This window comes from Ammospiza nelsoni, chromosome Z (genome assembly GCF_027579445.1).
Source record: "Ammospiza nelsoni isolate bAmmNel1 chromosome Z, bAmmNel1.pri, whole genome shotgun sequence".
NCBI classification, from domain to species: domain Eukaryota; kingdom Metazoa; phylum Chordata; class Aves; order Passeriformes; family Passerellidae; genus Ammospiza; species Ammospiza nelsoni.
The window spans coordinates 33,064,068-33,091,307 of NC_080669.1; the positions used below are offsets into that span (position 1 = coordinate 33,064,068).

Sequence of the window (27,240 nt, forward strand, 5' to 3'; positions counted from 1 at the left end):
AGAGCTGAGCGCAGGTCCCAAAGGCTTCGCTGCGCCGCTGGCGTTGGGACAGGGGATTTAACTGGCTGGAGAGGAGGCGAGGGAGGACAAAACCAGGCAGTGGCTGCCTTCACACACACTGTAAACGCACCCTGTTTGTCCACAAGAGTGAGTGTGGTGAGTCACACTGAGAACTAGCTAAAGATGAACCGCCTGTGGGCTGGGAGAGTAATTGCTTGCTGTTGCTGGCCACAGCCTGTGGTTTGTAACTCCTGAGGCTGAGCAGAGAGATGCCTGGGAGCTGCATGATTCAATTTAAACACTAAACTGGTGCATGCAGCTACCTACCAGTCACCCTTGAGTACAGCATTTCCTCAATTAATTTAAGTTGAATTAAAACAGCTTTAAACTTACAGCTGGGGTTTTTGACTTTTAAAATTGATAGAACAGAATATGAATGCCCCAGCTTCTTCCAGTTTACCATTTCATTTCTAACAATAGACCAAGGAAATAAAAATTTTCTTTGCTGTCCATTATTTTCTAGTCAACATCTGTGACTTTACCTAATGAACGAGTTATATTGGAATAAGATGTAGAGAACAAGGGCATTGCTATGATATTACACTGAGGTATAACAACTTAAACTCCAAAGTGAAATTCAGCAGCACAGAGCCATATCAATAAACAGCTAGAGTTTTGCCAAGGTGTACTCTATTCACACCTACAGAAATATTTATTTAGTCTTGCAACATATAAAGTATGTAACTAAACACACATAAGTTAGCATAAGCAGTTAATTTTTCACATCTAAGTCTACTCTTTGTATATGAAAATTATGTAGTACATGAAGCATGTAGGTTTATATATATATATATACACAAACAAACACACACACACACACACATATATATATATATATACACACATATATATACCTATGTATTTTTAAATATGCTGGTAGAATTCTAACAAAAAAGAAAAATCCAAAGCCATTGAAATTGTCGGCTTTGGGTTGTTTTGTTGACGTTGGTTTTTTTTTGTTTTGTCTTGTGTTTTCTGTTCTTTTTTTTTTTTTTCTCTTTTTTTCCTTCCAAGACTGTAGAAATAGACCCCAATTTTTGCATTTCAGTTTTCAAGGTACTTCTGCCCTTCGATTCCATATTACTGACGACACTTTAAATATTCTGGTTGAAAAACACAGTTAAAGATAACTGCCATTCACATGACCATATGTAGTAAAATTATCAGTTTACTGTGATAATGCAGATTTTTTGGCATAAAGTTTTCATCTTAAAAGCTTAAAAGTTTTTGGTTTTGAGTTTCATCATCTGTTTAACCTGTCTCAGTAAAGGTGTGCATAACTGTGTTTACGTTGGAAAGTAGATACTAACATAATGTCCAAAGAAAATCTGTCTTAACTTTTCTTGAAATTGGGTTTTAGCTGCTGCAAAACAGTACGTGTTTTGCAGAACTCTAAATCTTTATTCTACGCAGAATAACACCTGGTGATAACCTAGTTGTTTCAACAGCTGGGTTGTGATTACCTGAGGGCATTAATCATTACAGCTGGTTGGAGATGTGTTTTTCACACTCCAGAAACACAGATCTGTGTCAGAGCTTTTACTGTTGATTGAGCTTTGATAAGTGACCTGACCACAGGTTTGAGACAAGTCAAGGCAGAACCCTATCAATTTCTCTACTCTCTGGTAGGGAGCATCTCCTTAATATCCCTTGCCCTTACATTTATTTACATCCACCTGTGAGAGATCAGGTTTCATTCCAGATGTGTTTATGAGTTATACATTGAAACTAAACAAGAAGAGTCATAATATGAATTAGTACTGCTTGAGTATGTTACCATCTGACTGTTCAGATTAAAAACTGTGTGCGTTCTTCTCTAAAAAAATTCTGTGCTGTAACAGGGCTAATGAAACATGAAATGGAAGAACTGAATGTATGAATGTCCTGTTTCCTGGCTTTATACAATTTCAATTGGTAGATATGTTGTGTAAGAACCCGAATATCAACCTACATTAATTTTATGTTTCAGAATATATAGCAGGAAAATGATTTGCTAAGAAAAATAAACAAACTGTGAAACAATAAGGATTTGTTAACAGTGAAAACTATGTTAATGTGATATTTGGAGAAACAAAGCAACAGGATGCATGAGAATGAGAGAAAACTAGCTAATTTTTTGCAATTAGTCAGTGGTTTTATATTTTTCATAATGCGCAAATCTAATAATCAGCAGGAGTGCATATGTGTGTTACACATATATTTTACACAAAATACTTTTTTAACATAAAATATTTTGACAGTAAGTTATAAGAATGAATGTGTCACCCTGTGATAAAAGGAATCTTGGCTGTATAACATCTAAAGAATAAACAGAAAAATTGAGGGTGTGAATTGTGACATTTTTTCAACTATCTAGATACAGGAGTAATCTAGAGCAGCCTTGCTGGCTTGTCATTTAATTTCCTTCTAATACATGGAATTAGAAAACATTTATATCTGTGGTTTGTACGTGTGTGTGTTTCTGACATTCCATCCATTATTGCAAATAAGTGTGACGCAGAGGACAGAGAAGCTCAGTCAGATGAGACCTATTTGTCTTTTGTTTACAGCCAGTGGCCAGTCCTTTTCTTCAAATGCTTGCTTAGGGTGGAGTGAAGCAAATAAAAAATCATGTGAATGAAGTAAAGGGTTATGTAGACTTTAACATAGATTTCTTCTGAACTGTAATGGAGCTGAGTTTTAGGTAAAAGCCTTGTTTGGTGCGAGAGGAGGCAGATTATTTAATAGCTCTGACAGTCAATGTATTTTATTCGGTAGCAAATTTCTCACTGTCATTTGTTGGGAGGAAATGCTGGTCTCTGACTTTATTCTAATAAGGAGTTTATCCAACTGGTTCAGAACATGTTCAGTGTGCAACAAGTATAAATTAATAGAAATTCAATCATGAAATCCAGTCTTGACTTCAGCATCTGTATGACTTCAGGAGATGGAAAACTTCTCTGATGGTGTTTGGGCAACGGGTGAAAATACCAGTGAATGTCAGTCTTGTGAGTCACCTGATGCAGTTGTTGAACCCAGTACAGGCTAAACTGATGATTTCTGCTTGTTTTGCACACTTCAGATCTGTCCAGGAGCATGGAGCACATCAGTCCTCCTTGTCTGGATTAACTCTTCCAGCTGAAGAGGCATCTCAGTCTATCTCTGTCCAAACTGATGACAGCTACCCATTTCTAACCAATACATTAGCCAACCAGATTCTGTATATTAGAGAATAACAGAACCAGTTAGGTCAGAAAAAACCTCTGAGATCACCATGTTCAACCTTTGACCAGACACCACCTTGTCACCAAGACCGTGGCACTGAGTGCCATATCCAGTCTTTCCTTAAACACTCTGGGGATGGTGACTCCAACTCCTCCCTGGGCACACTGACCTATATGACTTAGTTGTGTAAGTCTTTCCTGCTCATATCGTCTTGGCAGGATTTTTAAAAATCCTTTTGCTTTCCAGGATTGTAGGGACTGGTTTTTTTTTTTGGGGGGGGGGGGGGGGGGGGCAGGTTTAGTGTGTATTTTTGGATACAATAAAAACAGAATGGTTCCATGCTTATCAACTACTTAAAAGATGAGCAGTATTCAAATGATCCTCCTTAACATAGATATTTCTAAGCAATGTTCTGTAAGGAAATTTCTTTCTTATTCTTGTAAGCATGTGAATGGTTCCACTTTTGCTAATCCTGTCTAAAATGAAAACCTTTTACATCAATATATACTAACATATATACACACATATAAATGAATAAACATTAAAAGAACTGCTTTAACTTAAGATCAAAACTTAGCCCATCATAAAATTATTATTTTTAACTAATGTTAATAACTAGTACATTTTACTCACCCAAGTATGTTACTTGATAGTGTGAGGTTGTGAGCAGATATATGGGTCTCCTCAAGCCAAGTCTTATAAGCTCTTGGAGATTTATATCACACCCAAGATAGCTCAGCTACCTTAGAAGGCATAAAATCAGCAGGATGGCTTCTGTGGTAGTGTTGGAAACAGGGAAGTTTTAATAAAAAGCAAATTAACAAAACTCTTTACAGAGAGCCAGGTGCAAGAGGTTCTTACTCCTGGTAAAACACCTCACAAAAAGCAATTAGTTCCTTTGTTTCTTCTTTTTCTACTAAATTGCTTAGGTAGGACTTTTTGGCTCCTGTCCAACTGGCCATCCTTAAGTTTGAAGTGAAGTCCCCCAGGTCTTGTGAGCTGTCTTTTTACCACATTGAGGAGAGAAACTTCTGAGCCTTTTTCCTTTTCAAGGAAACAAAGGATAGTTTTGTCATTCTGTCAACAGGGAGCACATTCCTATAGTGAGCTACCTGAATTTCACTTGTGAAACACGGACATGCAAGCACAGACACTCTGTGCCAGCAGAGAGGCAGCAAGTGGAACAAGATGTGTTAGCTGTACGGATTGAGTACGCAAGGGTCCAACGCAAGGAAGAAGCGCGGGCTCACTGCACGTGCCGCCTCTAATTTGCAGGACCCTGGCATGTCCTAATGCCTGGTAACCACAGAAAGCTGCTGTGAAAGTTGCTTTGAACAGGTTTCCAGGCATGTGTAAAATCCATTCTTATGGACAAATCACAATTTCAATTTGTACAAAGTTTCTGGGGAAAAAAAAAGGATCTCTTAAAGGAAGGTGGTGAACATGGATTACACATGGTAGTGCCCTACTAAGCGTCATCTCCTTCTTTTTAGGACTTGATGCTTTGAAACACACAGTGGGGTGATATCTTGTAGGTCTTATGAATTTGAAAAGCAGTTTTCGGTGTAAAAAGGAGGAAATATCTGATCTCTCTTAGGAGTAGGTAATTCATAGTTCCTAAAGGCTGCATTTTGTAAAAGTTTTTGGGAATTTCATGATATTTTTAGTTGGTTTCAGTTAAACTAATTGTGAGAAATTGAGCAATAGGAACAAATTTTTATCTGTTTGAAGCAGTTCATACTTGAGAAATCAGTTTATGCATTATTTGTTGGTAAGGATGACATACTTCAGATATTGTAGTAATATCATCCATTTCCACTTGTGCTGCACCTTCCACGGAAGGATTTTTTTTTCATAATTCAACAGTTTTTTGTTTTTTTCTCTGGCATATTCCTTAAAAAAATTACACTAGCAAGAAGAAAGTACTAGTAATCCGCTGCACTGTCCTCAGAGTAGTTCTTCAGCATTCTATGCAAGGAATGTGTGTTATTAATTAGGCTGATGGAAATAAATCTTTGCCCATAAATCTGATTTTCTTCAACAAAGAAATCATGCATGTTTTAAAAGCTCTGAGGTTGCTTAAATATTTTCTGTTAAGGATCATCTGACTGATTTATTTATTTAGACTGACATGATTCTTTGATTCTATAACATAAAATTGTTTTTATAGGATGGACTGCTTATCCTTCATTTGATCTTCTCATTTCTTACCACAGTATTGGATATTATCATAAATTAATGTATATCAAAGCATAAGACAGGACTATGCTCCTCACAGTCACTTGGAGTTTGTGCTGAACTAGAGCCCTGACCAGTCTAAAGGCAACCCAGTAGGGTACAAGTCCTTGCCACAGGAGCATCTAATTCTCCAGACTGCCTCTCAGGAGTCTATCTGATTTTTTTCTGCATGTGGTTTTCCATTTCTTCATGGCAGGCTTCAGTTCATTTTAGTAGTAGGGAATACAACATAATAAAAACATTATCTTCCTTTGTAATTATGACACAATCTTTAGTCTGAGTTTCCTCTTCCAAGGTTAGGCATCTAAAATAAGTTACTTACATGACAACTTTAAGATTGGCCTGATGTTCACAGCTGGCAAACACAATCCGTGTAGCCACTGTATGTTTCACAGGGCTAACTGAATATCACAGTTTAAGAAAACAGAAGTACTGAGTTGATTTTGGAGCGACCCACGGTGACATTGGCAGGTGCCTGAAGCAGTCTGGATTGAAATGGGGCACAGGGGCCCTGCAGGCAGCCCTGCAGGGCTGTGCTCCAGCAGCATCTAGGCAAGCCAGCACGGGGAAAATTGCTGCTTTCCTGAGCTGGATAACTCACTCCCAGTTATCCCAGGAAACTCTTCACCATGATTGGTAATATGTCCTTTAAGGATATCTGGCTTTAAACTAGCTTTGTTAAGCACTGGACTCAATGTGCCAAGTTGAATCCTTCAACTGAATCCTTCAATTTCCTATATGGCTGCATGACAGGTGGTTGCCAACTGCAACCAAATATAAACAAACAAACCTGACAGGATCCATATCCTGTAATTAAAGTTTCAGTGGCTCTCCTGACAGTTCTTCTCCAACTTCTCTTTCATCACTTTCAAATACCTGCTCCTCTGCTTCCACGTAGGTCTTGTATTAAATATGAATCCTCTCTTACTTCGGTCCCTTGAATTTTGTAAGACAGAAATTACTCCAGTCTTGCAAAATACGAAGACAGATGGAAGTAGTTATGCAGTGCATGGAGAGGGGAGCTCCTCTTGTTCTTAAAATAATAGAAATGGCATAGAAAAAATGGCATTAGAGAATATGAAAGAACTGATTTTGTCTCTTTTCTTCTTCAGATGGAATGAAAATACTTGGAAGAGGTAAAAAAGAATAATCGTGATAATTTCAAAAAAGTTTTTTTATCAGAGAGAGGGAAATACGTTAACAGAAACTGGTAATAAGAACAAAGAATAAAGTTTGAAGTAATACAAGACATATAAGTAACATAATTCTCTTCAGGAGAAATGCTCTTTTGTACACCCTAGTTTCAGGAAATAATCACACCAAGTTTCCAGTACAATGCAGGTTCAAGATTATGATGAGAAATTTAAACAGGGACTTTCTTATCTGGGTGTATATTTGCCATGTGAAAGCAGCTATAAAACCTATCACCTTGTCCTGTGTGACTCCTTTGGGATGAATGGACAGTTTAAGCTGCAGTCTGGTTTGTTGCAGAATACAGAAGGTGTTCTGTGAATAAACTAGTTTTTCCCTAACTGTAATCTGTATTTTCAAGGCAGTTTGATCACTATGAAGCTTGAGTTGCAAGTGAGATCCCTGGTGGCTCCTGTTACACAGCAGTAGCTTTAATGGTAAACTACTAGAGAAACAAGTGCAGAGTTGAAACTAAAACAATGTCTTTTGCCTTCTCTTTTATGTCACCCTTAGGAAATGTAAAAGAATGTAAGATGGTGTTACTCACCTATTTCTCAGAAGAATTGTAAAGGGATTTTAAGTTGCATTTGGAAGACCTTTTTCAAACTCCATATATTCAAACTCTCCCTTTGTTAAAATTTTATTCAAATCTTGCTGTTTTCCAGAGGTTTTTCCTTTGACAACTTATATATTGCTTCCTTTTATTTCCTTTGATTTTTCTAAAGCATACAACATTACATTGAAATGTCATCAGCAGTAGTAACGTTGAAATATTCTGCATTTAATATTTTTTTATGGTTTTCTAAAATTAAAGTTGACTCAGCCTTTGAATGGTGTTATGTGTAGGTCTCTATGCCTATAGAACCTCTGAAGGTGTTTTAAGAGACACCTGGAAGAATGCAGGCTTAGCTTGGTTTTTGTTTGTGGGTCTCTTGGCTTTTGTTTGTTGGCCAGCTTTTTCTTGGTCTGTCTGGAATGTGTGAAGCTCAGTTTCTGCAGAGATGCCACTCTAGGTGCCATTAAAATACTTTTTAGTAACCACAGAAGACAAGCAAGGGCTTGGATATCCTTCAGTCTTAGACTATGGCTACAGCATTTCCTTTCAGATTGTGAGGACTTAATTCAAGTATGAAAGCATTATTATTGTCATTAAGGTCAAAATGTGTTCTAAAAGCCATTCACAGCTAACTTTAAAAATGCAGTCAGGTTTTGTTACTCTCACAGGAATTTTTTTGCACTTCAGGATGCTATATTCATGTTATACTAATTCATAATGACTGTTGTTATTCGCTTTTATATGCTGTCCATTACTTTTTCAAAATTTCAGCTCTCATAGATAGATTTTTTTACAGCATTATGATATAGTTATTTTAAGTAGTGTATTATGTTTTTATTAAAATTACATAGCATAGAAACTCACTAAGAGATTTTTTAATACAATAATGTGTTTTATTTAAATATCACTTTTTAAAATTTATCATGAAAGTAAGAATAATTATGAAAATCTATGGTACTGTTACAATAGATCTTTTAACAAATTGCTAAGAGTATAACTTTTTCTGTTGCTCTGGATTGCTTTTGAATAGTTTTTCTTTTTTTTCTTTTTTTTCCTCTCTCAGATTGCTGTGTTCAAAATTACCTACTGGTTCATCCTTAGTTTTGTTTGAAAGTTATCAGCTCATAAAGACTATTTGAATTTAGAGCTGTCCTTACTTTTACTGAAGACAGTCACATGAGGTGTTTTTCATGCTGTATCAGGTGGGAGAACTCGATGGCCTCTTTGTGCTGAGAGAAACCCCAGGAGTCAGCAGAGTGCATTCAACTGTCATACACCTATAAAGTGGTATGAAATATAATATCCCAAAGCTTTTAGCCATGTAGTATAGTCAGCTAAAGCACTTAGACATCACCATGGCTAGAGCCTAGTTCAGCGCAGGTGAGCGTGAGCTGAGCTGTTATTTGTGTATGGCTGTTTCAGAAATCAGGTGCTTTTGGAGGAGGGTCAGACTGTCAGCAAAAGCATTTATATTACAAACAGAATTAACTTCTCATAGGAGTTCTTGAGTATTTACTTAGAGGCAACTTCATCTGTAGAAAAAAAAGTCATTGTAATACTTATTTTTGTAGTCTTCTCCAGTTGTGTAAATATTGAGGAAACTCATATCAAGTCTGTTAATGGATTCAGGCTCATCAGAACGTATTATTTTTCTTTATGCTTTGGGGACAGGTGAAAAGCAACCCTCTTTCAATAACAACCCTTTGGTGGAAGAAATGTTCAATAGAGTTAATTCTCTTTTTCCTGGCTGATTTTATACTGTGTTGCTGAGATAATTGTCTTTTCTGCAATTTCCATGCTAAGAAAAGAAGATTCCTTAAATTGGTAGAAATGAAAAATTAGTGTGGCTTTATAACTCTGTGATTATTTTATGGTTTGTTTTACTTTTCTTCTCTGAGTCATGTAATCTTTAGTCTCTTTTAATTTAAATCCCCCATTAATTTTGTTTGATGTTTCCTTGATGTCTCCTGTTTAGAAGACCCTTCAGGAAGGTTTTACTACATCTCCATTTTTGTCCACCTCTCCAATATTTTATGGCAATATTTTTTGGTCATTGTAATAAGTAATAACTTAAGGATTTTTATTACACTTATTTTATTTCTCTAATGATAAAAAATTAACCCTCCTTAGGTAAAGAAATGTGAAATTGGCCATGTTCACAATTATTCAGCATTTAGATTTGACCTATTGTCAAAGTGTGATGTATTCAGGAAGTAAATTGTAATAGGATTATAATCTCAAATGTTATTCTGACCTTTTATAAATAAAAAGGCTACACAGGTAATTTTTCTGCTCTTGTAAATTAAATAAAAGGACTGTTCTCTGGCAATGAGGTTAGTGGACATGGCAGTGTCTACCCTATTATTGAACTGGATGTGTCTTCCAAAACAGAGTGGCCACATTAAAACTGGATTATCCCATCTCCCAAACAGTGTTCATTGAGACAGACTCATGGGAGATGCTAGCTGTGCTGTAACCAATGCCAGAGGTTGTTCTAGACAATAGAACAGCATAGGTAGGTGAGTTTCAGTGTCTTTGTCTGGGAACAGGCACTTACAGAATCATTAGTTGCAGTTAAGGGGACTGACAGACACCATCGGGTTTTGGCTAGGGAATGTTAATTTTCTTCACATGGCTAGCACAGAGGTGTGTTTTCCATTTGTGCTGAAAACAGGGTTAATAACATAGAAATTGTTAAAGCTGAGCAGAGCTTACACAGAGTGAAGGCTTTCTCTGCTTTTTCGTATGGCCCCACTGGTGAGGTCTTCAGGGGTGTCTAGGAGTTTGTGAGGGCAAACAGCCAGGACAGGTGACCCCAACTGGCCAAAGGGATGTTCCAGACCATATGACATCATGCTCAGTATATAAAGGAAGAAGTGGTGTTTGGAGTGATGGCGTTTATATTTCTAGGTCACTTTATGTGTAATGGCGCTCTGCTCTCCTGGAGGTGGCTGAACACCTGCCTGCCCTTGGGAAGCAGTGAATGAATTCCTTGTTTTGCTTTGCTTGTGTGTGTGGCTTTTGCTTTACCTCTTAAACTGTCTTTATCTCTACCCATGAGTTTTCTCACTTTTATGTTTCCAATCTGTCCCTGGTCATGCTGGTGGAGGAGTGAGTGAGTGGCTGTGTGGGGATTGGCTGCTGGCTCGGGTTAAACCTTGTCCCCATCCAAAATTGTTGTCAATGGGGCATTGACCAGTGATGTTTTCCCCAGGAATATTGCCCAGAAGGCTCAAAATGTAGGAATGTCCAATGGCCCTATGGGCACTGAGCTGCTCAAAAGCAAACATCCCTCTTGGGATCCACAGGTAAGACATTCTTCCCTCATTCTTTTAAGGCCTGCCCTGTCAATGGTACACAGAGTTTGCCTAACATGAATAGCAGAATTGATGTGAAACAGTGGCAGACACTTTTGCTAGGATAAAGTAGGAAGAATTGCTGAATATGTGTGTCTTCTTTAAGGAGGAACCTGAAGGTAAGAGCATTACACACAAGATTGGAAGTGAATTCAGTCTTCCTCTCTGTCTGAACAGATTTAAGTATTTCTTGCTCTAGTTAAGCAAATATCTTTCAGACTGTCTTACAGCTGCTCAAGTGATTGAATGGATACCATTTAGTCAGAATCTGTGAAAATAATGTAAGATTTTTTTGACCAGACAGAGAGAAATAAAAGATGGATTAGAGATCAACTGGCATATGGAAAATTGTCATCTAGCATTTTCACCAAAGCCTATTTTTGTCTAGTTATAATGAACTGTAAAACACAGATGCTTGGCACAGTGGCTTTGAGCAGCTGGGTGCTTCTCAATTCCATCACTGTCTCCAGTATCTTTGTGGTTAGGACACTTGCATGAGGAAAAAGAAAGCTGACCCTAATTTCCTTCAGGCAAGGCAGTGATTTAAACTTGAATCTTCTGCTTCTGGGGAAATGTTCCAAAACATTGAGCAAGAAAGGGAGATAGGTAGAGGGTGAAACAGTGACGATTGTGTTCGCAAGGGAAACCTGGACCTTGCTGTGTTTTTGAAGGAGCTCTGGCATCATTTTGCAGAAAAAGGTCAAAGCTAATCCTAACTGGAAGGAGGCATGTCTGTTTGACCTAAAACTGTTTATCTCTCCCTTCAAAAGGACACTTACATCCTCTGTTTTCAGCAGTGCTCATTGTTAACTGGATTTGCACATGGGGAATTGCATTTTGAGATGTCCATTTCTTTAAGAACAAAGAAGCTTAATCAGTAGATGTGATTTGGTTTTGACTATTAGAATTGAAAATAAACTATATAGACTACCCAAATCAAGGAAGGCTTCCCATAAACAAAATGAAATTTGTAAGTATTTTGTAAGTAACCATACGATTCATAAGTAATCGTATTGCTAGCTGCTTATGTTATTCAAAAACACTACAGATTTTGAGAATTGGCAATATAATAACATGTCTTTAGAACATGTCTTCTAAAGTTATTTTTTGGGGGCTGGAGAACATTAGACCAGCATGAGAGTGATAGCTAATATGTCCAAACTAGGCCCAGCAGTCATTATCAGTCATTTCAGCATCTCCCTGGCTATTCAGTTGATCATGCAGACAAGCTTTTAAAAAGACTGCCAATAGTTAATAATTTCTGCAAAAGCACCTTGGGTACTTTGATATTTAACTATCAAGGGTCACTTTTGTCTTTTTCAGGCTGAAGATACTTCACCTGAAAGGTTTATACTTCATGATCTGGAGTCATCATCTGAAGTTTGTTAAAGTGTTATAATACCATAGAGTCTTTTAAAACTTCATTGTCTGAACTGCTAAATGTTTAGGAGAATAAAAAAATCTGTATATCCTGAGAAACATTTTTGGCTTTTAAATGTACCTCTTCTTAGACAAAGAACTTTTATTGTCACTTTTTGTATCATTTTATCACAAAGTCAAAGCACAAAATTATGTTCTCTCAAAATATTATTTTTTAATTTCCTGGACTAAGTTTTTAAAGACATAGATTATGCCTTTTGAGGGTGAATCATATTCAGTAGTATTAAAATTATGCAGCAGGGAATGAGAGCATGCAGAAATGTTCTATGATCTGTCCAGACTTGGCATTTAATATGTGCACCTATCCTATGTGTTTCACACAAAGTGCACGCCAGGACAGAACCAGGTAAACAGTAAGTTTAATGCCATCAAAGCAAAGAAAATGCCATCTAAGTAACAAAGAGTGCAAAGGAAGACACTTTGGCAGTAAGAGAACGGCAGAAAATGGAAACCATTAGGAAGAACCACTACCACAGCCCATCTCATTGAGAACTCCCAGACTCTGCTCTGCACATCGTCACCCTCCTCTGCTTGTCCTTCATATGCCTGTGCACACTGTGCTTCCCTTCCTGATGGCAGGGGTGATGAAGAGGTCCTGGCCAAGTAGTTACCAAAGGTACAGATGGAGTGCCATACTGGAATTGTGATGCTTTGAGATCTATAGTGATTTGTAGAGATGGTAAAGTTTGTGCTGCGGGAGGGAAGAAATTGGAGTAGGTTTATATAAATTAGTTTTCAGTTGTGATACCTGTGTATGATATGAACTGTTTTCAATATCACTGGTTGATTCTATTTTATTTATGCTCTCTTCATGTCATGTGCTTTCCAAGTAGGTTGCACAATTTATGCTCAGCTGCGTAAATTGTCTTAATGTAAAACAGAAAAAGGTGAATAAGAGAGTAATTGCAACCACAAAGGGATAAATTTTCTTTCTTAGCCAACCCCAACGTTGGGAAATTCAGTTAAAATGTGCAGAAACTATCCAGAATATACATTCTGTCCTCGGCAGATTAGAATAGTATGGATGACATGGTAGATAATGCCCAAGTCCACAAACAATAATGATGAAAAGTAAATCAGTGAATAATTGTTCCAATTTATGTTCTATTTCCTAACTTTTAAATGCTGGATGTTCCAAGTTAAAAATCTTCCTTTAATATGTATGTAAGGTTCCTAAGACAACACAGAGAGAGGGATGGGAAGAGGGCTGTTATTTCAGGCATTGAATCTGACTGGAACAGAGTACTCTAGCTTTTTTACTGCATAGCTACCTTCAGAGACCACATGCATTCAAATAGCATTTCCACATTCTGTAGCTTATCCCTCAGCTCCTCTGCTTCTTTGCTTCCTGGGACAATAGGTCTTGATGTCATGTGTTGCCAGCCTTTCTTTTCTGACTTACCTGTCTCTTCCAATCTGTAACATTTAACCTCTGTCTCTACAACAGCGTCAAAATCCACTTTTCCCACTCAGTAAAACAGGACACTTTAGTAGTGACACAATCCTTTCTTGTTCATCTGTTGCCTTAGGTCTCTCTAAAGTTCCTAAGAATGATTTAATTTTCTCTTCTGCCTCTTCAGCCAAATAGATGCTTGGGCTAGCTTGTGAGTTTCATGGCACAGTGAAGCAAAACAGATGATAGACTGAAAATTGAAGGCATGGTATACCTGTATCTTCAGTATCTTATGCATGAATTAAAAACTTCTCTTATGAATTTAAGACTACTATGCCACATAAACAGTGCCTTGTATTTGCTGGATAGAGCTGGATTTAAAGAGCAGGTCATTCTAAGAACAGGGACACGATCTCAGAAGAAAGCATGCCATTGCCTGCTGGTAATCCTGGTCTCACCACTCTTTGGTCCATTAAGACCATTCTTTGGTCTTAACAAATAAACCATTTATTGTCTTTGTGTGGATGTGTCAGAACTATTCAACTAACCCATGTCCTGCCAAGCAAGTATGGGCTGTGTAGTATCGTGCACCATTGCAAGCATGATCTGTTTTGCAGAATATACCTATGCCATGGCAGTGCTAAATGATACACTGTGCTTCATGCCAGTGCCTGAGATTTGTGTGACAAAACTGCTCTAACAGAAAAAAAGACAAGAAAAAAAAGCCAACAGGGCATGTCCAAAGTCTATGCCCTATGCTTAGCAGCCCAAGGTAGTGACTATTAGTAAAGATACACACAAGAGTACGTGAAAGACTGGGTAGGATAGCTGACAAATGTCAACTCATAACTCTGCAGCCACAAAAAAAAAAAAAAAAAAAAAAAAAAAAGAAAAAAAAAAGAAAAAGAGAAAAAATAAAGCAAATAAGCCATAAATAAAGCAAATAATGTGAGCACATTGATTTGAGCGGGAATGGGAACACCCTGTCTGGCTAGTCAGACACACTCAGACCTGGATGAGGCTGCTCCAGTTCACCTCATGAACTTGTCTGCTCTGAAAGCCAAATGTCCCAGCTCCTATAAAGAGAGCTGGGTTGTACATACAAGACAAGTTTCTCTCTTTTGATGGCTGAACAACCCCTTAAAGGCTCCATGATACACTTTAGTAATAAAAAATTGGTGGATAAATAAAAGACCATAGAACAGGAAGAATACTTTTGTTAAATTAATTCTGTTTTACTAAAACACTAAGAAACTGATGATGAGCCACTTTACTATTATTAGTAGTTTTGCAATTGTGTGGTGGAAATGTAATAAAATGTGTAAAATCACAAATTTAAGTCTTTCTGCTATCTTATATTTTAAAGCTAAAATTTACATTTCAAATTGCTTAACAGATACATTTCCCTAAAGTGTGGGGAACATTTTACAAAACTCTTTACTCTCTGGAGAAAGAGTGTTGGCTGTCTGCCTAATCCTGAAGGATTAATAATCAAAAGCTGCAAAAAAAAAAAAAAAAAAAAATCCACTTGAGGGCATTCTACGTCTTAGGCAAAGGAACTTGATAGTTCCCATTTACGGTATGTACTTTATTCTGAGGAGAGGTAAGATGGACTATTTGTGCTTTGCTAGATCACATTATTAGGCTGTTTTGGTCAATAAGGAAATGCTGCTTTGACCGTTAGATTTGTAGTCTGTTTATCACAACTGTGGTACAACACAATTTACATTTGCAGATAGGCATTAACAAGAATAAGGGCAGGGAAATAAATAATAATTTTAAAATATCCTTTAGATTCAAATGGAATCTGAGTCTTGAATTTGACTTCAACAAGGAAAACATCTTGACTTCTGTCAAGAAAGAGACTAGTTCTTCACAAAGCACAGAAAAGCTGTCTCCTCTGGTTTATTGATTTGAATAAATCTTTTGCATTTTCACTTTAAGATGGGATTTTAACAGTCCACATTGCTAAATCACCGCTGGGGAGACATCTGTGAGCACATACCCACAAGGTATAACTCCAAGACTATTCGTGCCAGACAGAACTTATCTGTTCAAACTTTGTGTTATCATGTGGCTTCTGGGTCTTCCGTGAACGTGAAGAGTATTTTTATTATGTTGGAAAACGGCAGTTAGGTTTAACACCTTATACGGTGACCGCCCAGTGTCGGGACTTACGTTTGAGTGCTGCAGGGGGGTGAGACATGTTTTTTTACCCTGCGTTGCTGTCTGTAGTTACCTGTGCCGTTCGTAACATGCTGGGTCCGCGGGGAGCCCCACGCCCCTACACTCCGTGAGGAGCGCGCCCTGCTGTCCCGGGGGGGTCCGCAGCCCGGCCCGGGATCTGCCCCGGCCAGAGCCGCCACCGGCGTTCCGCCTCCCGGCCGTGCCCGGCCCCCCGGGGCGCTGGGGCGGAGCGGGACCCGGCCCGCCCCGCCGAGCCGCAGGTAGGGCAGCGGCCCACGCCATCCCATCGCGTTCCGTCCGCGGTCGAGTCTCCGCGCCCCCGGCGCTGGCCGATGGATCCCGAGGCGGCCGGGGACGAGCTGTCCCGCCTGCGCGCCCTCTTCCTGGCGTGCGACGCCAGCGGCTCGGGCCGCATCGAGCGGGAGGACTTCGCTGCTCTCTGCGCCGAGCTGCGGGTGCAGCCGGCCGAGGCCGAGGCCATCTTCCAGCGCCTCGACAGCGACCGCGACGGGGCCATCACCTTCCCGGAGTTCGCCCGTGGCTTCCGCGGCGCCACGCGGCCGCAGCCCGCCGGCAGCGAGCCGGGGGGCGAGGACATGGAGGAGGAAGAGGCGTCAGCGGTTTGGGTCGCCGCGGGGCTGGAACAACCCTGGAAGGACTTCGAGGTGCGGCTCGGGGACGAGGCGAGGTACATCCCCAGGTAAGGTCCGGACCCGCCCGCCCCGTCCCACGTCGACCCCGGTAGAGGGAGCAGGCCCGGGCCGCGGGGTCGGCGAGCTGGGCCGTGGGCACCCCGGCCCCGCCGCTGCCGAGCTGGCCCCGCCGTCCTGCGGGGCGGGAGCGGCTCACCTGGCGGAGCCGCCGCCGGCGCTGATGCAATCCCAGCCGGGGAGCGGCCGAGTAGGCTGACCCCTCGCCCCCGTGGCTGCAGGTGCAGAGAGCCCTCCGCACACCTGCCTCCCGGCTGCGGTCGTTTCCAGCGGTGTTCTTCCAGCCTGCAGCCGCTCCTGGCTCCCTCTGCTCTGTTATGCCAGCGACCCACGTGGGAAAGTCTGGCTGCTAGAACGCGCGAGATGTAAAGTTCTGCCGGCTCCGCAAGAACTTTCTCCTCGTGTTGTTCCCCGACCGGCCCCCAGCATTTTGCTTCCAGCCCAGTCAGTCTTTTCCTGGTAAAGCCTGACCAGCAACATCGTTGCCTCCACGTTAACGGTGTTGGTAAATATTGCCCTCTCTGTGATGAGCTCCCTGAAGTTTGTGAGAGTCTTTTTCCCCGGTCTCAGTGAAATGAAGACAACTGATGGTAGCTTTGTTGGAGAGGAAGCCCATTTACCGCGGGTCTGTCAGTACGCGCCTGGTTCTAGTGTACAGAGACACATTTTGGTGACTCTCAGGAATCTGCCTGAAAGCTAAGGTGTTCAAAATGAATTTGAAAATGTTGGCTATAGAAAGTACAGAGTGGTTCTGCTTCATTTTAACGTTGTAATTTATGATGGAAAACAAGTAATCTGAGTTTCAGGACTTGGCGGCTAGTCAAGAGAGTTTAAAAAAAGTTGTGCACTTGAATATAGATAGCTCCATGTTTTTTTCTATATAGTGCTCTTTAAATTCCTACCTATACCAATTTGGTTCCAGCCACATTAAAAATATTTTGGATTATGAGGCGAAAATTTTTTTCAGAAAATTTTTCAGTTAACCTACTAGTCATGTGTAAATCCAGAGTAAATTTTCTTTTCTTTGTGGACTAATACACTTTAGTCTTATTGGACTGCCCCATTTCAGACAGATCAGTATTTTTGTACAGGTTGTAATTTGTTCATGGTGCTTTCCTTGTTAGACACTTGCTTTCTAAAGAACAAAAGACTGTTTGAAAGCTTGCAGACACAGTTAATAACCTGAACTCAGAAACTCAATAGGAGCTGGAGAGAAATCTGACTCATGAACAGTGGTAACTTGTGAAAGCATCTGTCTCCTCTTGGTAATAGTTCCGTTTCAGTATCTTGGTTGCTGTTTGCAGCAGCAGTTTCAGTATAGTCTGTGTCTAAAAGGATAATAGAAAGGGGAACAGCTTTAATTGGCTCCACTATGCAGACACATCTGGTAGTTTTGCTAAATTCATCATGATGTAATTTGTGTTATGGTTCTTTTACATAAAAACTGAAAACTCAGTTTTGATGGTTAAATACTATCAGGTAGGCAGTAATTTGATGTAAATGTTTCTTATTCAGATTCAGATATGAACGTCCTTCACAGTTGGCTATATTTATTAAATACGTGTCAGTGTCAACTGAAAAACAATGTGCCCTTTGTTTTTTTTTCTCTCTCATCCTGAAGTGCTAGAAGCAGGTGTGTTCTACAGCTCAACTTTTTTCCATTTGTAGTCCATGTCTTTTTTTGTTGAAATGTACGTTAGGTTTTTTCCCATGTGAGTAGTCCCACTAAAATCATTAGGACCACTTACATAAGTAATAAATAAATTGAAATTCTTTGAGAATTTCAGTAGAAGAATATAACAAAATCAAGCAAAGTACAAGCTGGACTTCAAAAAAGATATTTATCTTTTTGTTTAAATGATTTAATTTGTTTTAGTTGTTTGTCACTTCAAGTTTTTATTCAGGAAAAGGCAGTACTTTGAAAACTAGAACAGGCTTGGAACACACCTGAATCTTTAGTGCTATAAAAGAGTTGGTGTTCTTATGCTGGGATTTATTGCTCTTCATAGATTTGTTGTGGCATTGACATCTGTGAGAAAAGTAATTACAAAGGAGAAACTCCTCAAAGCCAGATGAGTGCAGTTGGGAGTCCATGTTTTTTAATCTCAGTTGTGTAGTTTTTATCTTGATCCGTTTGGGGTTCAGTTCCTCAGAATGCTCTGCCTTGTGGCCACAGGCTATGGCACAAGACTGTGGCCAGCAAGACATTGGCACATGTGCTTTGATGCTGTAGGGGTTTATAGAGAGAAACAAGGCATAGCAAATGGAAGTAGTGAGGTAAGGGTTGAAGTCAGGAGAAGATGACACCTTAAACATCTGTAGTCTCTGTCCCTCCTCAGCTTGAGTGGAAATCATGGAACCCATGGAAATCAAAGGGAAAATGTCCACGATGCACATGGTTCTGTCTCCATTGTTTTAGAAACCGGAAGTTCAGTTTCTGTGACTGAACTTTTAGAAGGCATAAATACCCTCCATAACGAGGTGTGAAACCCAGTAACAGGTCTGTACCTCGCCCCAGTCCTCAGTGTAGTATCAGGCATTTAATGCAGAATTGTTTACTGCCAGATATTAAAATAAGCATACATTAAAATAAGCATATTTTGAATTTAATTACTTCTTTGCAAAAGGTAATTTTATTACGGGATGGATCATACGTCTGCTGTTTGGTGTATCAGTTGCACAGTCCTTTAAGATTATACTTCAAAATATTCAAGTCTGTGCTGAAGCTGTCGTTTTATTGTTTGCAGTTAAACAGGCAGAGTCACATTAAAGAGTCTCTTTACAGCCTTGCTCCTTTCCTCCTCACTTGAACAGATTTTTTGGACTAAATTAAGTTAGATTTCTTGGTTTGGTGGTTACTGTGAGTCAAAGTATTGTTTGCCTTAGTCTTTACTTGTGCTTGGTGGGCAGTTTGCCTCTAGGGAAAAAATGGTGGAAGGTCTTTGCAGGCTGATAACCCAATATGTGAAGTCAGACTTTAGTGGAATTTTAGAATTTTACAGAGGGTTGTTTGTTGTTTTCTTTTTCTTCTTGTTACTGTTTTGATTTGTTTGTTTTTAATTTTTAATTTCATTTAAAATGCAGCTACCCTTCTGCATTGCTACATTTAATCAGGAATAGTGACTAATTAAACACAGAATCATGCAGTGCCTTTAGTTTATATGTATTTATAGTGAATTGCCAGTTGGAGATCTGTTTTATTGAGAAGTCAGCCATGCTCATTAGTTTATTCTTCTAGGAAGTATTTGCAATGGTACGGGAGCGGACGAAAAATAAACGTACCTTTTTGGTGCTCCAGACAGTGAGTGCTTCAGTGCTCTGCTGCACTGGAAATGTTTAGCCCTTGATGGTGTTACTGGACTGTTGCATTCTTTCATGTGGCCAGTCTCAGTTTGAATTTCAGTGGCAAGACTAAAAGATTCCCTCTATGCTCCTGATAGACAGATGTTTCCTTTAAGTGTGTGGGAATGTCTCCCTAATGGCAATCCTTTTCCATTCCTCAGCTTGAGCAAGGAACAATCTAACATCCTCTGATGCTGCAAGAAAAATCCGGTATTTACGAATGCTGTGGCATTTCTCTCTCTATAAATAACAGGCAAAAAACTTCCTGGAAAACAGATTTTTAAATTTCAGTGTCAAAGACTTCAGTCATGAAGAACAAAGGCTTGGGACTGTCAAAAAGATTAAGCCCTACCAGGCAACTTTTGTGCAATATTTGGCAAATTGGATAATCTTATTGGAAAATGAACTAAATTAATTAGAGCATGAATGGGTGGATTAATCTGAAGCAGAAAGTTTGTATCCCTGTTTTGAGTTAAATCTGCTGCCACTGAGAGGCCTCATACTCCATTGCTTTGCTTTTTAGTCTTTGTTTTATTTATGTGCCTTGTACTTTCAGCCAAGCTGACTATTCATCAGACTCAGATTTCAGTGCTGCCTGATTGTGAGATTTTATGCCTCATACAATTCCAAAGTCTCTTAATGTGATTATAATAACAGTGTGCCCCCAGTCGTGTCATCTGGGGCTGTATAGAAAATGTGGATCTGGGGGATGTGATAAAATGAGAAAAGCATGCTGTTCTTAATGTGAGCTACTTAAACTGTGAAAACAGGCGATGCTCATGGGATATACTGCTGTACTACAGCAGAGAAGCTCTGCTGCATAAAAAACCTATCCAAAACCTGTCTTGCTCTTGGTGTCATAAATTAGGATGGATTTTTGCCAAAGTCAGTATAGAGCACAGTATTAACTTTTGTCAGAAATTTGTGTTTACTTCCATGAGATGATCAACCGTGATGTCAGAACTGGAGAGGTTTCCTTGGAAGCTGAAGTGTGTTCCCTGGAGAGGGGATAAAGGCAAATCCTGGGGCAAGCCAAATGCTGTGTCCTTTTTATTCACCACCATGCTGGAGAGGGGATCTGTTCTGTGGGAATGTTGTGTTGTCTTTTAATACATATCATGACCGGAGTTTGAGAGATGTGCTCTGCTGGAAATGTGATGAATGCCTTTCTGTGAGCTAGACTTTCTGAGCTACTTTAAATTTTACTGCTCTTCTGATTTTTGCTTTAATCAAAACAGCATCTGTGCCAACAAACTTAAGCACTGTAGCATTCATTTTCCTGGATTATTTTCCTGGTATCATCATGTGATCATTTGCCATAATGTCTTTGAGGTGTTCTCCTTTTCCCCGGACTTAATCTTTCCCTGCCTGTCCCACAGACTTTTCCACTACTGCTCCACTGGCTGTAAACCACACCTCTAAGGGAACAGCATTCATGCTTTGGAAACATTAAAAATCTTTCCTCTGGGAATCAGACCTTGGCTGGGCTGTCTCATCTGGGGGTTACTGATTTGATCATCTTCTTTTAATGCAGCCTGTTTCTGAAGGGACAGAAAAAGAAATGGTAGTATTAAAACACCCATTGTGCTTCAAGTGCACAAATATTTTGAATTTTACACCATGTTAAAGTTCTGTGTAGTGTATTTTTCCTTCAGGCACTCAATCTAAAGTGTTAGGCACTCAGCTGTGACAAAGTTAGATCCTTTCTAATCTGGATTAGATTTGGTTGTTCTTTTCTGCTGGCTGGTACAGTGGCATATGCAATGTGTCTGCTTTTCAGAAAAAAGTACCTGTTGATCTCTTGGGGAACACATAGGCTGTTGTCTCCAGTGTAAGGACAGGTATCAGATACATAATGCTTGAGCTTTGTTTTGTTCTGACCACCCAGCTCAGACCTTCCCAGCTCAGACCACCTTATGCTTCATCTCTTCATGTCCATACCAGAACAGAGCTTCTACAAGTGATCAGAGCAATTTAACCAGCTGATGTACACTAGAAAGCGATCATTAAAATAGTGTTCTAAAAGCTAGTACTGCCCTTAGGGTCAGACTGGGTGGCCTGTGTAAAGCAGCGTATTCTTTCTGGTGACCACACATGTAAGATACTGAGCAACTCTGGGGTTGTTATTAGTTGAAAAATTCTATCATCTTTCTCTGAACTCTGAACAGAGTGTGGATTATGAGGCAAATGGTGACTGTATAATCAGCAAACCAGGAATAATACTATGAATTGATAAGGATTAAAATAGTTGTGTGGATTAAAGGAAATTATAACACAATATAATCTAAATATCTGATGTAGCCAGAATTAGTGTTGTGGGGGTTTTTTGGTGTGAGTTGTCCCCCTGCCTCCCTTCTGCTCCTCTTCTATTCAACCATGGTATATTAAATCTATCATATTAGAAATTGTGTTATAATCAGAGCAGTTTTATTTTCTTTATGCAGTTTTCACAGGAACTCTCTGAAACCATGTGAATACTGTAACTTTGCTTAAGTTAACTCATGTGAAGCTGTGCAAATATTGACTAATTACTCTTACTAAGTACTAATTTTACAGATGATTTATGCTATAAACCATACTTTGAGATGAGGTAAGGTAAAGCCAGAGTAGTCCTTGGCCACAATGCTATACTTTTTGTGGATTACTAGTGTTTAGTGTCTGCACTTTGCAGAAGCAACAGAAATAAATGCAGTATAACCATAGTGCCAGTATAACCATAGTGCCAGGTGAACAAAGTTACAAATTTTCATGCCATATATTAGAAAATGCTCTTTCTGTGCATTACTATTTGTGAATACATTTAAGTTCCACACTAACTGTTAGTGTGGAACTTACAGGTGTGCAGCTAAATACACTGAAAAATTAATTTAGGATTTCAAGGAAAACAAGTTTTAAAGAGCCAGTCCAAGCATTTGAGATTAGTTTTGCTGAAACATTTTGTCTAGCAAAAGGACAGACTGTTTAGAGTTCAAGTCAGCTTGGTGAAATACATTTGTAAAATCTTCTTTGATAATTAATTTTGAATAACTAATGAATTTGCGGGAATAGCGTGTATTCAAGAAGAAGTGGCAGCAAAAAAATTGGGCAATATTCATTGCAGCTAATCTGCCCTGCTGCTGCAGCAGTGTCACTGATATTCACCAAATCATGTGAAAGAAGAGGAACGATTAAAAATAGAAAAATTTGGAACAAATAATCTTCAAATACTTACTGCGTGTTGATACAGAGTCCATATAATTGCTGCTGTCTTTACCATGGATCCATGGATACTTGGAATGACTAAATTACTGACAATCTTTGCAGTTCATGAAAGTGTATTACATCTTCCTGAAATCATAGGTGATTAACTAATCCTGCTAATTTTGTTGCATGACTTTGATTTCTCATCTGTTTTGTTAACGTGTTTGGTGGTTTTTTGTGATTTTTTTTTAATTGATGTAGTAGTTGTGAGTCTACTTTTTAATTGAGATATCCTGTATTGGTGCTGTAGAAGCGCTCATGTAAGTATCATTGAGAGTTTCGGTGACCAGCTGTGATCTTTCCAGGCCCTTTCCGGACTCTTGCATGGTTGTGGTTGTATTGGATATGAAGACTTCTTGAGCCTAAGTGCTGCTTCCTGAAACGGTGTTACTGAAATATTTTGAATCCAACTGTGTGGTAGCTGGTCATTGGGCTAAACATTTTTTTCATCCCAGAGGGAGAATAAAACCTCACAGTAACTACTTTGGGTTTCTGACTACTGCATCTTAGAGCAGACTTAGCTGTGTGGCAGAGGATCGGCATTACAGGCCTACTGATTTCTAGCTTAAATTCAGGCATATGTATTTCCAGATCACAGAATATTCTGAGTTGGAAGAGACCGACCAACAAGGATCATGAAGGCCAGCTCTTAAGTGAATGGCCCATACAGGTATTGGACCCACAACCTGGTGTTATTATCACCATGCTCTAACTTACTCAGGTTTGCATATACTTTGAAAAGAATTACAGAGTAGTTATGGTTGGAAGGAGCCTTTGGAGATCTTCAGTCCAATGCCCCTGCCAAAGCAGGGTCAGCTAAGAGCAGGCTAGACAGGAATCTGGCCAGTTTTGAATGTCTCCAGAGAGGAAGACTTCACAATATCTTTGGGCAGCCTCTTTCAGTGCTCTGCCAGCCTCAATGTCAAAGAGACTTTTCCTCATATTGAGGTGAAACTTCTGTTTTAGTTTGGGGCCATTGCTCCTTGTCCAGTTGATGGACACCACTGAAAAGAATCTGGCACCATCCTCTTGGCACCCACCTTTCAGATATTTATATGTGTTAATGAGATCCCCTCTCAGTCTTCTCCAGACTAAACAGGCTCAGTTCCTGCAGTCTCTCCTCATAAGAGAGATGCTCCAGATCCCAGATTATCTTTGTGACCCTCCGCTGGACCCTCTCCAGTAGCTCCTTGTGTCTCTTTTACTGAGGAGCCCAGAACTGGACACAGCACTCCAGGTGTGGCCTCACCAGGGCTGAGTAGGGACACAACTCCCTCCATGACCTTCTGGCCATGCTCTTTCTGATGCACCCCAGGAACCCTTGGCTCTCCTGGCCACAGGGGCACTGTCAGCTCATGGATGGCTTGTGATCCACCAGGATCCCAGGTCCTTCTCCACAGAGCTGCTCTGTAGGAACAGCCCCTGGCTGTGCTGGCACTTGGGGCTGTTCCTGCCCAGGTGCAGGACCCTACACCTGCCCTTGTGGAGCTCATTAAGCTTCTCTCTGCCCAGCTCCAGCCTAGCAAGGTCCCACAGAACGGCAGCAGAGCCTTCAGGTGGATCCCCACTCCCTCAGTTTAGTGCCATCAGCAAACTTGCTGAGGATACATTCCATCCCTTCATCTGGGTCATTGATAAACAAGCTGAACAAGACTGGTTCCAGTATTGATTGATCCCAGAGAATGACATTGACTACAGGCCTCCAGGTGGATTCTGGAAGTGTCCTTAACAGTTTTTTAAATGCAAATCATTAATTGAATAAATATACATTTGAGGAGTTCTTTAATGTTGCATTATTTATACAGAGTTTGTAGCATCTGATGATCAGATAAATCTGTTATCACTACTGTTTGTAAACTTCAGCATTACTCTCTTTAGAATACATTTTGAAAAAGAAATTGTGTGCATACATTGGAAGATATTTAACTTACTAAATACAGGTAATACAGGATTAGCCTTTGTAAAGGAGATCCTTTGCAAGACAAAACCACAGAAATGTCTCAGGCATCAGTAAATCTTTATCTCTTTGTGCTGGTTTTAGGTCTCTCTATCTCAAAATGAATGCCAACATTTCAGCTGGAAGCAAATTTTACAGTGTCCTGAAGTTGTTAAATTGTTTAAAATGGAATTTGAGCTATAGTAACATTTGTGGTACTGTTTTATTAAAGTAAGTTAGACATTCAGTGGAGAAATCACATACAAGAAGCAGAGTGCTGCAGCATTGATAATCAAAGCTGTGGAATTGCTTCAAGTGAGAAAAAAATGAAGAGAATACACACTTGTTGGATTGCACAGTTGTTATATCATGTGTATGGTGAATGTATTAAGTAGCACTAGCTCCACTAAAGATAGGAAAACTAGCTGTCTAACAAGGAGGATTGGTTAATCAGAGTTGAAGCTTTCATTCGCAACAAAAAGAGAGCATGTATTTGTAATGTTAGATATGGTGTTAGACTTGAACTTGCAAAACATTGTTTCTGGCTGTATTTCTGCTTCTGATAATGTGTATTTCTTAATTACTGGCCTGTTTTCTCCACCTTTCTAGACTTCATCTTCTCTGTTCCTTTTTTCCATTTGGTTTTTAAGTTTTGAGTTGTGTTGAGTTGTTTAAGTATTGTATTTAAGTTGTTGAGTATGTGTTCATGTTCTAGAATATAGTCTATGTCAATCACATTCAGTTTTCCTTAGGACAGCTAAATTGTGTTCTAGAATATTTTCTGCTATGTTGCAGAATGTAATCCAGGAGTTGGAACCTAGCATGTAAAACAAAGATTTGCATGACATACCAGTAGCATGAACAGAAATCAGTGGTATTTGTGTAGTAGACTTTGTAATAGAGGTTTGGCTCTTATGCTATTATTTTTTTTTGGTCTTGTAAAAGTTTTTTGCTCCAACAATTAGAAAAGCATGCAATCTATGTAAATTAGTCCAGATTAAATAAAAATCAGAATATACTATTCCTGCATTGAGGCAACTTTTCACTGTGAATTTCAGGAGAGCTTTTAACAACTAAAATACCAACAGAAATATTTTCTTTCTTCTTTATGAGATATATCTGTCATTTTTCACATGAGAGTAATATACAGAATTCACTTCTTATACTGAGAGATTTATTTGGATGGAGACCAGAATAATTTGTGTGAGACTGAAGAGCTGTATTCTTATTTTACCTGCAGCCCACCTCCCTCTGTCTCTTCTTCACCTTTTAACTTAGGTAGTTGGCATTCATACCTGTTTTCAGTTCTTGTGCAACCTCCTGAAATCTTACGTTTCTTCACGGATTATGATTAACATTAGAGCAATCAAGAAACTTGATATACGTTGTGGGCTACTCCAGTGGCATTCTCTTCACTACACTATGAAAAGAAGTAGGCAGTTTTGGTTTTTTTTTTTTGGAGGTTTTTTTTGTTTTGTTTTGTTTTTTTTTTTTTTGGTTTGGTTTGGTTTGGTTTTTTTTTGTTTTTTTTTGGTTTTTTTTTGCAGTAGCTATATTAAACTAGAGAAGTGGAAATGGTAAACATAATTTAAAGAATTTAGACATACTGTCCTGAGTGTTGAAAGCCTGTATCTAGCTTGCCAAATTTTAAAAATAGGTAAAGAGGGGGATATCTTAATTTGTTGTAAGTTTCTCAAACCTGTAATAGAACATTGTTCCAAATAAGTGCATTAAAATGTGCATATCTCTCTTTTTCAGACAAGAGCAGGTCAGTGTTCTGTATCAGAACATACACATCGCAGAACCAAGGTTAATCCAGCCATATGAGCATGTCATTAAGAACTTCATCCAAGAGATCAAACTTCAAAGCACAGAGATGGAAACTCTGGCCATAGCGGTAAAAAGGTATAGTGAATTCTGTTTCTAGTTCAGTTCTGCAGTTTCTTTTTTATTCCTCTTCTCGTGCTTTTATTGATTAAACTATTGAGAGCTAATGCTAAAATATGCCATACAAAGTATTTCTGTAAACTGAGTTCTGAAGTTAGTTTGTGTACATACCCTTGTGCATAAGCATATATAGCAGCCTGCAAATGATTGCCTGTTCATACTTTTGATAAATTCTGGACCAAATTTTTTGCAGGCTCTGTTGTTAGTTAAATGCCTTAAAACATTTTGACTCCTCTTCCTTGGCTGCAACTTTGAGTTTTATCATATATGTCCACTATACTTTAATTTTAGAAATCATATTTTTGCTTCATGAGCTTCAAGGACTGTATTTACCTGTTTTAACTACTTGGCACTGTCAGTCTCACATCATAACTGCCAAAACCAAGCAGATTAGCTCAGAACAGAGATCATGTATGTGTGGGTGATGCAAGTTGCTTTTG

At 39.2% G+C, this 27,240-nt stretch overlaps 1 protein-coding gene across 1 annotated transcript in view; it reads left to right on the top strand.

Annotated features, from left to right (window-relative positions):
* Positions 1–15,957: 15,957 nt before the first annotated feature.
* The window catches only part of RASEF (RAS and EF-hand domain containing), a 33,764-nt gene continuing 22,481 nt past the window's right edge, over positions 15,958–27,240 (top strand). Inside the window, exons 1-2 of the mRNA XM_059492952.1 lie at positions 15,958–16,325; positions 26,612–26,758. Coding sequence (XP_059348935.1) covers positions 15,958–16,325; positions 26,612–26,758 — 515 coding nt within the window. The remainder of the gene's footprint in view (positions 16,326–26,611; positions 26,759–27,240) is intronic.